The sequence below is a fragment of the Aythya fuligula genome, chromosome Z, assembly GCF_009819795.1.
Source record: "Aythya fuligula isolate bAytFul2 chromosome Z, bAytFul2.pri, whole genome shotgun sequence".
NCBI classification, from domain to species: domain Eukaryota; kingdom Metazoa; phylum Chordata; class Aves; order Anseriformes; family Anatidae; genus Aythya; species Aythya fuligula.
This window is the reverse complement of record NC_045593.1, coordinates 28,430,455-28,447,159: the sequence shown is the minus strand read 5'-3', so window position 1 is coordinate 28,447,159 and position 16,705 is coordinate 28,430,455. Positions and strand designations below refer to the sequence as shown.

Sequence of the window (16,705 nt, the reverse complement as noted above, 5' to 3'; positions counted from 1 at the left end):
TCTTCCAGTCTTGGACAGACAGCAGAAGGATTACTCTTTTAAGGTTCAAATAAATTCCTAATGAACAATTTTTGTGTTAAAAATGTGTGTGATAATCACAGATGAATGCTACGTGGCAGCAACACAGTTGCTGAGCAGAGCACAACCCAGTATTCTCAGTTCAAGCTCACACACGTTGAAGGGTATCATGGGAGCTCAGAGCAGCTGGACTGGTGAGAGGCAATTGTGTGTCAGATAGTCAAAATTTGAGCAAGTATCTATGGAAAACGATCTATGCACAGCCTCTTTAGGGAAAAGCAATGAGCTCCATGATTATAGAAACTTAGCACATACCCTGTGAAAATACTGTTGGTAGAAAATCTTTCTTGAAAATATGGTTTTCAATAAGCCTAGACACTCACTTGTTTACTACAAGTGCTGAAAAGGTGAAATGTATTGGTACATCATAACTTACAAACTGCAACAAGAAAAATGTTCACTGCGGAATCACCTTCCCCTATTCCTGCCAATAACTCTCCCATTAACACAGCACATCAAACCTAGCTCAACTTATTTAAATGTGGCAAAACTTATATCACAGTGTTAAACACAGTGAGGTGCTATAGCAGCACCAAAGTAAGCATCATAGCAAGCCTCTGTGGAGTATTTGATATAACATGTACCAATGACTAGTGTTTCTCACTCTGGTACCAAAAGGAAAAAATGCATAGTGATTTAAACATCTCATTCAAGCATTTGTGATCTTTTTGTTGTGCCACAGCAACAGCTGGATACCTTTACTACATAAACATTTTCTATTTCTTTCCCTTTGACAGAGGAGTGAAAGGATTGAGACTGCTGATTTTGCAATACAACAACCCTGTGAGAAAGAACAAAACATAATAATAATAAAAAAGCTTGGTTCTGATAAAAACAATATATTTTTACTAAATGACTTACTTATCTTGTCTCTCATTTGCCTGCCGCCAGTGAGTCTGCTCCTTTCTCCACCTCAGGTTTTCATTTAGCCCCGCTGACCTGTCATTCCCTAAAAGTGCAATATATATCAGTGAGATTAAAGGAAAGAGGGACACCTGAAATCTAGCAGCTCATTGAAAGAAAGAGCTACATGTCTGAAACAGTCTGTTAGACTCATTTGATTTTATGGCCTCAGGGCTCTAGCAAAAGGACAGGATCATTTTTTCACCTAGGATTTTTAGAACATCAGCTTGTGTACAGCTGTCTTCAAAGACCAAAAAAAAAGAATTATTCAATTTATTAAATTAAACTTTATTTATTTATTTTTTTTTTTTGCTACAAACAACTTGTTCTCACTTATAATCCTGACACTATTTCATAGTTCTTGATTAACAACAATTTGTCAGAACAACTTCAAATTTTTTGTTTGCCTTCATATTTTTCACCTGAGAAGAGGCCAGTCCTAGCTACCTGTTGCATAGTTAAAAACTAGTAATATTTTTATCCACAGCAAAATAAAATGCTAGGAAAGAGAAAGGACTGTGGGAGGAAAAGATAAGGATGAGAACAGGCAGTGTGCATAAAACACAGGTTTCATGAAACTTCAGGTTGGAAATGAGGAGATATTTCTCCTCAGAAACAGCAGTCAGGCATTGGAACGGGTTGCCCAGGGAGGTGGTGGAGTCACCATCCCTGGAGATGTTTAAGGAAAGGCTGGATGTGGTGCTTAGGGACGTGGTTTAGTGGGTGATAGTGGTGGTAGGGTGATGGTTGGACCACATGATCTTGGAGGTCTTTTCCAACCTTAATGATTGTATGATTCTATGAAATTCAACAAACATATTTACATCTACAACCTCTTGAGATCCTGTCAAAAGGCATTGGGGAAAGGGAGCATGAAGTACCAGCTGGTATTCTGCAGCGCTTCATCATTTCTCCTCTGGCTCCTTCACCTCTCAATAAGGCCTCTTCTAATCGGGCCTTCACGTCTCGGGACTTCTGGAGTGCTTGGGTGCTAACTTTATCTGAGCTTTGTTTGCCCTGAAAGTAAAGTCAAAGCAATCACCATCAGTGCTACCATCTTTTGGCATGAGTCCAGGTTACACCACCAGAACCAGAGACAACAGGAAAGATTTGGACAGCAGGCGAATGTCATAGACTACTATACAAAGCTTGGCAAATATACTTAAAGGTTGCAGATGAGGAAGGATGTAGTATATATACTGTTAATAAACACAAAGATGTAGCTCAGTGTTACAGAGAGAGGAATCAAAGCACAGAGAGAAAGCTTTTTGACCTATTTCAGACAGGCTCTTTCAGAGAGGAGAGTACTGATGTCCAGACCCAACCCTTCGCTGAAGGGTCATCTGCCAAGATCTTGCTTTAAATGGGTAGTGCATAAAGAGAACAGCTCCATTAGTGACAGCTTCAATTGCTTACATTCCTTCATGGTTAAAAAATACTAGTAACTAGCCAATACTGTAATTTACTAGTAACTAGTAAATACTGTGTGTGTATTACCCACCTAAAATAGCCTTCAAATTGCCAGGATAAGGGTAATAATACAAAAAATAATAAACCAACTTTATTAGATGCCCTCAAAGGTTTTGATGGCATTATGTTTGAATGTTGGTGTCAGTTATTTTGTCTGAATTAATTTATCCATTTGTAGTGTAGATTAGACAAGAACTAATTTAACACTTGCCAATAACAATTTCCCCTGGACAGCCAGAAGGAAAAACAAACAAACAAACAAACAAATGTGACAATAAAATCAGGCTATGTTTCACTTACCTTATACTCAAAGCATGAAACACAAATGAAAAGGAGGTCTAAAATCCTGTTCAGTTGCATGGATGGAAGGTCTGCAATCCATTTCTGTATTAGATTCTGATCAGCGTTTTTCATGATCCAGAGGAAACAAATCAAAAGATTGCGAGTGGTGTCAGGACCTAATGTGGCACTCTGTCTGTAGGGCTGGAAGCAGATAAGGTAAATGTCAGTTGAAAGAAGAAAAAGAAGAGGGAAGATATTCAAGTGAAGTAATGTTACTTAAATTTCAGTGGAGTAAAATCTCAAGGTTGGTCTTCAGTAAGTTTAACCTCTTTCAGGTTATACTAACTGCATGTTTGAAATCTATGCATGCGTATTAGTGACAGCAGGTCTAGTTGTATGTACATGAAAGACAGAAGCACAGAACCACTGTTGTTAGATGACTGTATTTTAATTTCTTTAGACTAATGTAAGCATATATTCCGTAACTGTTTAGTCCCCTCTTCTTAGTTGCATCAGCCAAATTGCACAGAAGACAAAAGCAATCACAAAGAAAAAGATTTATAGAGAAAAACTGCATGGAGCTGTGACAGAGGAGGTTCAGGCTGGATGTTAGGAAAAGGTTCTTCTCCAAGAGTGTGGTCAGACACTGAGACAGGCTCCCCAGGACACTGAGGCTGCTGGAGTTCCAGAAGTGTTTGGACAACCCCCTAAGACATATGGTCTGATTTTTGGGTGGTCCTGTGTGGAGCCAGGAGTTGGACTTGATGATCCTTGTAGGTCTCTTCCAACTCAGATATTACATAGTTCTATGAAAAGATGGATCCAGAGCCCTAAATCCATGGATTTAGATGAGACTGGGACCGGGAGGTGGAAGGGTGGGAGATGGGAAGTTATAGTAGCATTTGCTGATGTCAAAATGTGACTAGGTTGGGTGTGAAGATAACAATAGGCACACAGAAGAAAAAAATGGAACCACTTATGGTGAAGAGGCAATTAGAAGATTGGAACAGAAGAGTAGGGGACAACAGGAGGAATACAAAGCATTCATGGAGGAAAGAAGAAAACAATTTATTATGACTGTAGTTATTAGTCTTAAAAAAGAATACAAAGATGAAAACATATGCAAAAAAGGAGACTGGCAGAGCCCTGGACGTACCAAGGATGCTAGCGATATTCCAGAGCTCCTGAGGCTGAACTGATTCCCCGCAATGGCAAGCGCCACATTTTGATTGATTGCACCTGCAGAATCTTGTTCTTCTTCTGGGTTTCCTGTGCGTCCCTTTCCACTGCGTGCATCTGAAACTAGATTTGAAACATTCAATTGGGACTTCATCATCAATCCAGTTGTTGCTGCTCACATTTCAGTCTGCCATTAGGCGATTACCTAACAATATGTTTGGCACCTCCTTCCCTGAGACTGTTGGTCTGGCTGATGCACTAAGTAGCAAGAGGCATAGCATTAGCAAGATTGTTTGGGGTCACTCACAAAAACTGTCAAATTGTTCAAATAAACACAGGGAAAGGAGATATTCCCCAAAATCTCCACGTGTTCGTGGAAGCTGAATTAAAAGCAAAGGCAGTAGCAAACATGAGGTTGGCTCTGAAGTTCAAAACTAAGCCAAAGATGTTCAATTTCTGTCTATTCCAGGTGAAAGGATCAATGCAAATGCCATGCCTGTACTTGGGGATATTCAGCAAAGTAACTAAGTCTGCTAACACCTAACACAGGCAATTTTTCCTGCGGGTTAAAAGACAAGTTTAATTTCAGTTATTTGGCTGCTTCTATTCCCTTCAAGTTATTGAAATCAATTTTCAGCAAATGATGTTAGTTATAACCAAGCTTCATAAAAATCTCATTTGATTCTGAGTGTCCATTTCTGTTTTGCAAGAACTGGTTTTCAGAGAAACCAAGTGACCAGCCAGTCTCTGTGTTCAGAACAAGATCAACAACCTCTGATACTGCAGGTATTCAAAATGAAAGGCACTCTAAAAACTAGCCATATCAGTACAGCTGGGCTTCTTCACTCTGACTCCTTTTCATCTGTGGCATAAGGACAATACTTATATTAGAAGAATGCAGTGAGACCTGATTAAACTATGTGTAAAAAATGCTTTTATGTTATTAGACTGAAAGTGCTCAATAATACATTCATAGTATTAATTGTTTTGTCCAGACATCAAAATGCAAAATATTTTCAGAACCAGTGACAAAAGTATGTTCTTCAAAGATTACACCTTTTTTATTCTCTGTAGTCTTCTTTATTTTATTTTTATGAAAGTGAGAGGTAGTTTTCCAAGTTGCAAAGATCTACTCTCAAATAAACAGTCAAATTGTCATTCTGAGCAGCTTCATATGAGCATACTTGTAGAAAAACAGAAGGAAGTACTTAGATAAAAATTTATTAAAAGGCTTAATAATATAGGGCAAAGTTTAAAGTTATAACAGGTGATAAGAACATATTTCCTGACTGATAGTTAAATTTACTGGAGATTAATTTCGATATCATGTTAATAAACCTAAAGAGCAATAGAAAAATGTGGAAGGTATACAATCCAATTTATTTAATTGTGACGTAATGCAATGTCCCTATCATTCTTGTTTTCTTTCCCACTGTCTGTTAAACCTATCTGTATCTCAATATTTCTTGCAAAATCTTTTTGCAAGATTCTACAGATATATATCTCTGGCCTATTGTTTGTTCATGGAGTGAGGACATTTAAATTTTTCCTATCTTTAAAAACCCTGTTTACTTGGAAGTAAAGAAATATTCAACCTTGCTGAACTATGGGGAATTTCAGCGCTTAGGGTATACTTTTAAATGTTTAAGTCAGATTGTTTAGACAAGCTACTAGAGTCTACCTGATCTGCTGGGAGGTGTACCTGCATGTATGTAGGTATGTATGGAAGGGGGGGTAGAATTAGAAGGTCCCTTCCAACCCAAACCATTGTGATTCTGTGAAGAGCCTGAAAAAGACAAACGAGTAAGGGTCTTACTTGTAAAATCATGGAGCTGTGGCAGTGAATCCAAAATAATACCAACCAAAGGGAGGTATAAAGCTGCAATTTTAATCTTCACCTCTTTTTTGGAGCAACGTGGGTCTAGGTCATGGGAACTCAGCAGGCTAAGGATAGCACTGACAGCTTTTTTTTGTACCTTGCTAATCCTGTTAACACAAAAAATAGCCGTGAGCTCCATTAATGAATTATGCAGAAATTATTTTTAGATCAAAGATTTAAGAAACAAGGAGAAGGTAGAAGGAACAAATTAATACCTCAATATTTACTATAGAATAACATCCACTCTGAGCAGAGAGACATGTTCCCTGCAAAAGATAGCTGTCTTACGAGGCCAAGTCAGTTCAGAGCACCCAAGTATTTCAAAGCATTTCATAAAAATTCAAAATGGCAAAGAGAGATGCTTAAAGATAAGCACCAGATCCTGAAGAAAGTTAATCTAAACTCTTAAGCTTAGACAAATGCAGTTCTGTTTTAGAGAGGAAAGCAACTGAAATCTTAAGCTGTGATCTGTCTGCTTATTTAGCCAACAATGCTGCAGCAAATAGTACTTTCGCACTCACTGCCATCAACATACCACAGATAAAGCAGTGACTGTTTTATTGCTGTGTTACAAAGTGACTCATTTAAAGATGGTGAAGACCATTCTTTCGTTTCCCTTTCTCCACCATCATTTTTCTTCATAATGACTGATTTGTTAATATTTGTGAGAATGTCTGTAGTGGGTATCTAAACATCCACTACATTTTTATATGAACCTTTAGGAAGGTTCATGCAGTAGTGCTTCTTTATGGAGGGAGCACCAAATAAGCTTTGCAGGACTCACCCACTCTGTGCCAAAGACAGAAAATATTCTTTCTCATAACTCCAGCCAACATTGCCATGATATATTCAATGCATCCAGGGGATAAACAGGACTAACCTGTAGTTAAACTATGTCCTAGCCAGTAGTAATAGTGTAACAGCGTTCCATTCTAAAAGTTTCAGATTAGGATACTTACCCCTCACTGTCTGCATCCAGTGCTGCTGACAATTCTGTGAAGAGTAAGCCAGTCAAAAAGTGCTGCTGACGGTATTCTGATGAGAGGTCAAACATACCAGCAATTTTCTGGTCCTGGAAACTAGAGCAGGAGCTAGAGTTCTGCAGAAGTATATTAGAAGTAGTTAAAGGATGATCACTGAAATGAAACTTTCTTAAAAATGTTGTAGGACAGTCCATGTAGACAACAAAATATCCTACCAGAGAAGTACAGACATTAAAAGAAGTTCGGTCATTTTGGAGGAAAATACCTGGGAGTGAAATAAAAAAGCATCCATCTGCACAAATCAGAAACTCATTTGACATTTTTTGAGACATAAAATTCATACACTGTGTTTATCAGTTTGGGTAGGAGACAAAGTCAGAATTTTCTCCATGTTCAGGATTCTTCATGGCTCTTACTGTTGCAGAGCAGATGAAGGGGACTTTGGAAATCAGAAGCTCTGCACTCTTCAGCATCCACAATGTCTACCATGGAAGTAAGGTCAGGAAGGTTATGTGAACAGTGTTTCCTTTCACCCTGGAAATCCTTGACTGAGCTAGCTGGCAGCAGGCATAATTTAGAGCAGCCTTCAAACTGCTGTAACTTATGACTATGACTGATATATGGCCAGTCCAGGAATGGAAAGTTGCTGCTATATATGTGTTGTGAACTTTTTAGCTTCTCCAATCATAGGTGCCATAGGTCACCTAAAATGCTTTTATCCCCTGATCAGGTGAGCATAACTCTTAGACTCAACTCCACAGTGCAGCTACTGGGGTTTATGAGTCCAAAATTTGCTTTTAATTTATATTGTTCAATATTCTCCCCAGTATTTCTGTCAGTCACCTGGGAATAGTCCCAGAAAACAAACACATGGAGAAGCAGTATACCACATCATGGAAGATGTCTTCCAGCATACTGGATCAAATGAAACCCACATCTCTGAGAAGCCCTGTATTTTGGATCCACATAGCTCGACCTACTCCCATTTAAACCTCAAGCAGACAAGCACTGGATGTGATTTGTTTGTGTGGTATAAAACTAAGGTGAAGAACGTCCACTTAAAGTGAATTTGGCTACTCTCCAGGAATTCCAAAAGATTTATTCACAAAGCCCCATTTCTTACTGAAAATCTAACTGTAGTTACGTAGCATTCCTGCAGACAGGTCAGAATTATTGCAAGGATGGTCAGCTATTGTATTAAATCATGCAAGGTTCTCGGAAGCTTTATTTATTTGTGTAGGTTGCACTTCACAAGTTACTCCTAAAGGAGAAAAAGAGTTGATGCTGCTTGAAGGAAAGAATGATCAAATTGGTGCCTACCCAGCTTTGATTTGCTAGAACTAGTTGCAAGAGCTATGCTGATTTCCCCTACCTCCACAAGCAGTGGACCCCTATCCTAGCCCTTTGACATTCAGGATTAGCATTAAGCAAAACTCTGGGACTTTCATGCTTTGATTTCAAGACCAGGAGAAACTCCAAGAAAATGTTATTTACTATTATTGACCTGTCAGAACCCTTAAGGTATGAGATGTAGCATATTTGTAGCAATGACACTTGAAGAGGAAACCACAAATTTAAATTGCTCCATTACTCAGAGAAATCACTGGCAAAGTCATAGCATATTCTGTACTATGGGGTAGGGAGGAGTCCAAGAAAAGACCACTGCTATTTAACATGGAAAGAATGATAATCCTTCTCTGAACAACACTACAGCTCAACAGAAACATTTTCAATGATATTGAAAATTACAGTGGTTTAGTCACTAACTCACATAGTGCTAGCACCTTCATCCACCTGGAGAACAGGAACTTCAGCTAGAAGGCAAATGCACTGAAAGTTTGCTGTGCACTGCCACATGCACAATTTTCCATAATGTCTCCAGACACTGATATTGAAATACATATTTGTGGTTGTGTGTGTGTGGAATATAGGTGTGCCTAGAAATAAGCTCTGTAGCTTCAGAGTCATGTTCTTTTTAGACCTTGTATGTCTACCTTAACAGTCATTCCCTACTTACATGTTTCTAGAATTATGCTGAAGAATTACCACAAATATATCTGTCCCATACTAAGTTTTAACTTGCACAGGTCAAATTTTGCAGTAGCACTCCTTAGTCTTTACTCTTTTGCCCCTTTTCTTACAAGAAGGAAGTTGTTCTTCCTGATCCAGTGGTGGCTGAGTAATTCTAACCTAAGCAGAGTAATACAGAGCAACAGAAATCTTTCTCTACATTTGTTGTTCAGGTGAAGTCCACATACCATTGCCTGAGGGATGCCTACCTGGGAGGACAAAGAGGGGGAGGGGGATGCTGGAGCAGAGGCTGAGGTCATGAAGAAGAGGTTCAGATTGAGGTAGTGCTCATGGCTGCAGAGAATTCTCAGGAATTCCAGCCTCATAGAAATCAGGGTGGAGAGTGAATTCAGCTTGTTTGAGAGCTAGAAAAACAAACCAAAAAATGTGCCTCATGACTGGTGTTTGCTATTTAAATTACCATGCAGTAAAATATCCTCCTTCCTGAAACAGAATCAGCCAATTTAACAGAAGTAGCCAAATAGCCCAGCATGCATTAAAATGCTCAGTGTTTCCCTGTACCTAACCACTGTTTCCATCCATTAGGTAGTGTTTGTTTGGAATGGTGGGTGATGTTTTTTTTCCCTTCTGGCTGACTTCCCAACTTCCCAAGAGACTGTCATTTATTTTTTCCCTCCCAGAAGAAAAACACATAATACTTTTTCCCTTTTACATAACAAGATTAAAATCAAACAACACTTTGCTGAGTCTGTGGCAAATTCATCAAAAGGCCAGCTAGTCAGCACACAGCACCAGTGGTCTTGTGATGCCCCTTCATAATAATACTGATATTAGTCGGGTTTTGCACATACTATACAAAACTGGGGTGGCAGACACCTTGAATTCTCCCATCTCCTATTAGCTGACAGCTTTGCCTTGTTTTGGCAGAAAATCTGCAGCAGGTATATTGATTCACTAGAAAGAAGGAAAACCTTCCAACTCAAATATAACAAATAATTTCATACTACTACCCTGAAAACATAATTTATTTTTAATTTTTTTTTTTGGAGGTTTTTTGTCCTGGTTTCAGCTAGGATAAACCACAACACTTGTAAAGCAAGAAGACAGAGGTGGATGATTTTGGTTGAACCTCCCAAATCTAAAAATTGCCTATAACAGCAATGTTTTAGTGAGAGACCAAAGCTGCTCTATATACTCTGCAGGCCTTGAGGATCACAAGGGCTGCTACTAAGGGATGTAAAAAAGAAAGGGAAGAAAAGTAGCCCATGGATGCCCTGCAGCAGTGTAAAGTATGGCATTTCTAAAATAATCCTAACTTCTACTCTTTTGTTTTGTTTTGTTTTGTTTTGTTTCCTGCAGACCACAAATCAAGAGGTTTAAACTCTCTGTATATGCAGTAGGAATAGGAAAATTACCTTACCCTTTAACACAACTCACAGGATCCTGATGGATAAATGAATCAAACAGAACAGAACACAAGACTGGCAATAAGCCAAGCACAATCCCAATCACGCATGATGCATACCTGATTACAATAATGTTTGATGAGATTAAACACAAATCCTCGGTCCATTAAAGAAAGAAGATCATACAGGAAAAATGCCAAGCTGATATTAATTTTTTCTGCTTGTTCACTTTCCTTTAAAAAAATAAGGGGGTGGGGAAAGAGAAGGGGAAAGACGGTTATGATTTATAAATGTCATGTCACCTTCATATAAATGTCACCTTCAAAGGTGGAAGACTTTTTAGAATCACTGAAAAATACTGCAGGGGACAGCTCCCAGAAACATGTCATGGAATAGACTGGACAAATTGTTTCACTTCCCTAGTTTACATGATCTTGTTAGAATTATGCAGAATCACTCCTGTAAATGATTTCAACTGTTTCTGCTTTCAGAGAAAAATTGGAATAGGAAGAATGACCAAGTTTATCTTTGCAAACCTTTGGGCTGACAACACTGAAATGGAAATTGAAACCAGTTCTGAACTACCTAACAGCTCAAAAATTGTATATGCCTCTCCTCTCCTTGCCTCGCCTCGCCTCTCCTCGCCTCTCCTTGCCTCGCCTCGCCTCTCCTCGCCTCTCCTTGCCTTGCCTCTCCTCGCCTCTCCTCGCCGCAAAAAATGTTTAGGTATTAAACATATTGTTTTAAAATATTATTAATAAAAATATTCTCTGGATATACTGATGGAATGCCAAGTACTTTGTTTAGAAATTTCATGTTTAAAGCTGATCAGAAAAACATTATCTCTAAGATAAACCTGTGGGTTCTAACACTTGGCAACTAAACTCCCTTATATTTACAATTGGCCTGATTACCACAGGCACACAAAGAACTCCACGTACACTCTAAAACAAGGGTACAATTATTCCAAACATATCAGTTTAAATTATAATAGCTCAGTAGCATATGTTGTTCACCAAGAAGAATTTGTGGAGGTGCCCAAGGGGTCTGCCCGCGCTTAATGCTCATAGCCCTCAGGTGGGTTAACTGAAGACTGACAGGAGATGACTGCAAAAAATGTTACTGCTACTGTTATCTCTGACTAGTGAGAGCAGGTGTGCAGCACCTCAGGGTGCTTATGACTTAATTTTTCATTTTTCAACCTTTCTGTTGCTTTTCAGGAACATATATATATATATATTTTATGATATGAATTTACACTGCAAAATATTTTTCAACTGTGCTGAAAAAATAGTTTCCCACCAGCTTACAGGGTATTCTAAACCTCAGTTGAATCTAACATGACCAACCATGTATCGAAACATACAGATTATAACTTCATGGGTTTAAAAAGCAGACAAGTATCAGCTCCTGCTGTTCTGTACAACTAATCATCAACCTTAATTCTACAAACACTGCAGTAAGATTTTAACATATAATTAGGCTCTGTATACTCAATCAAAATTGAATTGATTTAACAGTCCATAAAAACTCGTGTATTTCTCATGAAAAAGCCATAAAATACTAATATATTGGCAAAACTTACAGTTCTATTAAAACATTTTAATGTAGCAATTTTTTATCACACAACATAATAAATAAAAATCACTGATGCCTTAAGTGAACATTTCCATGAAATGCTTTCCCTGCACGTGGCCATCACAGTAGCACACCAAAGGATGGAGTGGAACAAAGGCTGATAACTTCAGAAACAACTTTTTGGTGGACAGTGATGGTCAACTATGCCATTCCCTCTCCTCAATTGTCCGGTTGTGGTCCTTCACTAGTTTCAGCCGCTTGACAGCACAGCTGGGCACAGGTGGAGAACTGGACTGAGGACCCAAGCTGGTTGAGCAGTAATTGACCAGGTCAGCTTTCCAGCCTGGTTTGCCCTGTGGCAGAACGTACTGCCCTGCCAGCATAGTGCTTTGGCAGCTCTGGGGCATGAAAATAAACCAGCTGCAACAACAGAGTGAACAAAAGTCACCCACTGGGTATCTGTGGCCTTCACTTTATGTAATGGCCAGTGGGGAGTGGCATCAGTGATGCCAGTTAACAGTACTGATGTTAAAATACAAATTGCATTTCATGATCCCTTTAGCTTTAATAATCTGTTATATTAATGGAACGTTAAAATATACCGGGAGAAAGACTTACATGGGTTTTACATTTATTTCTTGTCTTTGAGTTTCATGTGACCAATGCATCTTCAGAGATATTTGGGGTTATATCACTCATGGCTAGGTTTTGCAGACCTCAGGAGGTACATTGCATTCATGTTACAACCAGGGAAGTCAAACATAGAAAGAAGCGCTATGCAGTAGGATTGAAGGTAATGGGAAAAGGGAATAAAAGAAAAAAGCCACACACAGGCTGAACAACCAAACATAAAGCAACACTGCTACTGAAAGGGGGAGTCCAACCTTTCCTGTCTTCAGGAAAAGGGATTCCCTCCCACACCAAGACTACAGCCTCAGTTTTGGTCTAATTCTTGTGACACTCTTGAAGGTAAAATAGGATTAAATACAGCTTAGTGTAATGTAACATGACCAGCCATGATGCTTATTTCATACATTTACCTTCTGTGGTTTGACTAAAAGTGCAGCAATCTCTGAAGTAACCACACTAACTATGGTGGTAATATCATCTTTGAAACGGTCAGAGAACCGGCTTCTTCGAGGGTTGTCCTGTTTCTCTATATTGTGAACATACTGAGCCATGCTTTTTATCTGCAAAGAAAAAAAAAAGGAAACAGAGGTATAATGGAGATATAACTACTGCTTTAAGTTAGTTCATGAGAGTAAGATTCATAAGATTCTTTACTTATTTCACCCTGAATGTAGCCACCGTCATCTTCTCAGAGTAACTTGACAAATCCTACCTTTATTGGCAATGACAACAGAGAGCCTACGGCTTGACCGTAGATGGTCACTCATTCTTGCTCATGATCACTTGGCTAGCTGCTCTTAGCACTGAGGCTGGGATGACCCTCACCGGTCCCCTGCCCCTGAAGCTCTGAAATTCTGCTGTTTGTACCTTCTGGCCCTCATGATGACACTTTTGGAGTTAATTCCCACTCCTTGACCTGCTGTTGTGTTGTTTATATGCTTTCAGTGGAAACCAGTATGTCAAAAAAATTTCCAGTGGCCTCTGTCACCTCAGGGCTCTGTAAAACTGAGTTTGGGAAGCCTTGCCACTTCACCTATGTTATTAACAAAGTGTAAGAAATGGGAGCAATTATTCACAGAAAAGGAAGAAAGGGCTCAGTTTGACAAGTCTTTCAGACTTCTGTAGCTGTAGACCACTGTGCATGTAGTTCATGTGAGATTTTGGTGTTACAGGATGTCAATTTGAATGGGAGTGAATATGGAGAATTCTTCACATGTACTTCTATTATCTGGAATTTTACAGATAACATCACAGATAATGTCACAGTGGGATTGAATAACTGAAGACATTGTGGTCCAACTAAAGCTGTGACTGCTGTACATGCTACATTTCACCATCAACTTGATATAAAACACCACTGATATATCTTACCAGGAGTTCAAAGAAGAACCAGGCGTACTTGAAGACAGTCTCTCTCACCATACCCGTGCTGACCACCATCTGCAGTGCCAGCTCCTCATGAAAGTGCTAGATAATAAACACAAAGTGTTGGTCAATGGCTTTTCATCCAACTCTTCCTTCAGTGTCAACCAACCCCCAACACTCACACCTTCAACATCCCTCATACTGGAGTCAGTAGCTGGTTGGGGACATGTGGACATCCCCGTAGGATGAGAAGGTTGATTTTACTAAAATGCCACATAAGTAATGATGGCAGCAATCAGGCTTTTGGATCCATTTTTCTGTGGATCCAGAACCTTGGATAACCAAATTGGAAAATGACTTTGGTCCATCTTCAGCCTGTTGGCTGTGTGCCTGGCAGTGAGCAGCCACATCCTCTGCTCTCTCCTGAGTGTTGCTATTTAGTCCATTTGTGTTTCCTGAGAGAAGGCAGAAGTAAGATTAACTCTGTGGTGGGAGAGACAGACACAGAAACAACCACAGCAGACCCTTCATCAAGTTTTTGGTTGGACACCACTCTCTTTGCAGTGAGATCCTAACATAAGACTCATAGTCTCAATGATCTCAACTTTTAGGAAGCTCAGATCTGGACTAAGCATTTATTGCAGTGTCTATTGCCTGTTTCTGACACACAAAAAAATAAAGCTAAAGAAATTCCTAAGGCTATTACATTCAATAGAACACAATAATGCAGACAAGATTAAGGATGGGTATGAACCTATGCTTTTTGACATAAATCAAAATGATAAACAGGAATAAGAAGGAACAAGTGTCTCTTAACCACAACACAATTTCTGGACTGCTCACTGTAGAGTTTTTCCCTAGCTTCTTCATCCAAAGCCACTCCTGCTGATTAATGCCAAACATGAGATGCAGCTCTGGAGGAATTAGCTATCTAATATGGTATCTTCTATGTTGCCAAAAAGCTATTTGGGGTTACATACTCAGGATGAGGAGGAATTTCTTGGTTCTAAAAGCCACAAAAAGGGGAGAAGTAAAACATTCCTTACAGAAGACTGAGGTGGCAAACGTGTCTGAATGCAATTTATGGTAACATGTAAAGGCAGGTATCCAAGGGGAAAAAGCAGTGAAAAAAGACAGAGGCCCTAGCACCTTGAGAAAGAGAGAAAAGGGAGGATCTGGGCAGGCTGCTACTTGTCTAAATCTGTCCCAGAAAAAGAATCTAAAGACTCTGGAGCAGAGGCAAAAACGTTCGGGCAATATTTACCCACAGATTCAGTATTCCACCACAGACTCCCTGTTCAACAAAACTGGTTGTTATTTTGTTCTCCCTCTCCTCTCTCCATGTGTAGAAGTGCTTATTACCAGCACTGTCCCCAGAGACTCCAGGCTCTGTTAATTTGCCTACCTTTTTATTGGATGGTCTTGGATTTGCACAAACGCTTGGCATATCATTTGTTCCTTCAATGTAAAAAGACATCCGACTGGAGCTGTGATCCACAGGCTGAAGAGAATGGCCAGAAGAAATATATACATAATAAGTTAGTGCATAGAACATGCTAATTACCAGAAAATAAATCAGCAGTGGTGTTTTCTTGTCAGGTAAATACAGATGTTCACCTGAACATCTTTTCTGCTTCTTTCTCTCCCACCGGTCCTCCTCCCTCGGGGAGGCCAAAGACCACCTGAATTTGGCAGACACAGGAGTGTGAAAATACCAACACTGACATCATGTGCCCAACGTCAGCACTGCAGCTGTGCTTTGCAAGCTCTAAATTTCACCCTCGAAAGTCTTTTGAAAGGTCCTTCAAGTATATTCGGTAGTTCTACATCCTAAATAAACTCTCATTTGGGATTCTTCCTTCCACGAAAAGTAATGATAATGTAGACAGTGAAATGGCAGTAGTCACTCAAGCATTGCAAATTGCTACATTTATCAATGTGATGAAGCTGTAATATCAAATGTTTTAACTGTGTATTAATTTGGAAAAAATAAAAATATCCTGAAATCAGTTTTTTTTGTTTGTTTTTTTGTTTGTTTAGGACACAGTACCTTAGAATAAAATTTGTAAGGCTATTAAGTTGAAATCTACACTATTAAAAATTGCTCTGGATGTATGCATATACCCATAAAAACAAACCAAATAGATTAGCAAAGCCTATGCACCTTACTAGTGATGGTTTAGTTTGCTAAAGACAAGCCGTTGTTCACTTTAACTGGAGATGCACCTGATCATTCACTGGAAAAAAGACCTCAAAATGTTTCTGAAAATAACCTTCTTGAGAAGCAGAATTTCACATACATAACACTCAAAGCAAAAGGAAGGGGCATATGGTTCCAAGATGCTGCAGAGCTCTGCCAGGGCTGTAGCTTGGAGCAGGCTCCCTGCACAGGGGTAAAATCCTGTAGCTGTGAGAGCCCAGGCTTCCTAGTTTCTGCTGAATGAGGAACTTTAGATTTTGTTTCCCCTAGAGAGATGAACACGTCTGTCTTCAAAAAGCTCTGAGATGAGCAGAGGACACTGGAGATCAGCAAGCGCTTGGTGCCCATCAGGGAAGCAAAATCACGCTTCTTAGTTCATCCCTTCCTATCCTGTAATCTCTTGGTGGCATGTGTAGTTCTGGATGAGAAAGACAGATGAAGATTGTACTTCACTCTGTGTGTGAATTAAGCATTTGGAAAGACTCAGTTACAAAACCCACACAAGACATCTTCACTGTAGATGATATCAAATCATGGGGCTGTTGCTATATATATTGCCTAATTATTTTTTATTTAATGGGAAACTATTTACCATGAAACAGGTTTTGTGAATATAAAATAACAATAAAAAGAGTGAAGAGGAATCAGAATAAATTATCGGTGTATTTTAGGAAACCTATTTCCATCTCAAGGACTCTTTCACTGCTTTTAGAAAGTGAAC

At 39.2% G+C, this 16,705-nt stretch overlaps 1 protein-coding gene across 1 annotated transcript in view; it reads right to left on the bottom strand.

The window, feature by feature from the left end:
• DOCK8 (dedicator of cytokinesis 8) overlaps positions 1 to 16,705 on the bottom strand; it is a 76,203-nt gene that overhangs the window by 20,468 nt on the left and 39,030 nt on the right. The window contains exons 22-32 of the mRNA XM_032205806.1: positions 15,190 to 15,285; positions 13,791 to 13,886; positions 12,830 to 12,979; positions 10,331 to 10,444; positions 9,054 to 9,209; positions 6,751 to 6,890; positions 5,729 to 5,898; positions 3,890 to 4,035; positions 2,752 to 2,934; positions 1,863 to 1,998; positions 940 to 1,027 (exon numbers count right to left, since the gene is read on the bottom strand). Of these exons, the coding sequence (XP_032061697.1) occupies positions 940 to 1,027; positions 1,863 to 1,998; positions 2,752 to 2,934; positions 3,890 to 4,035; positions 5,729 to 5,898; positions 6,751 to 6,890; positions 9,054 to 9,209; positions 10,331 to 10,444; positions 12,830 to 12,979; positions 13,791 to 13,886; positions 15,190 to 15,285 (1,475 nt within the window). The remainder of the gene's footprint in view (positions 1 to 939; positions 1,028 to 1,862; positions 1,999 to 2,751; positions 2,935 to 3,889; positions 4,036 to 5,728; positions 5,899 to 6,750; positions 6,891 to 9,053; positions 9,210 to 10,330; positions 10,445 to 12,829; positions 12,980 to 13,790; positions 13,887 to 15,189; positions 15,286 to 16,705) is intronic.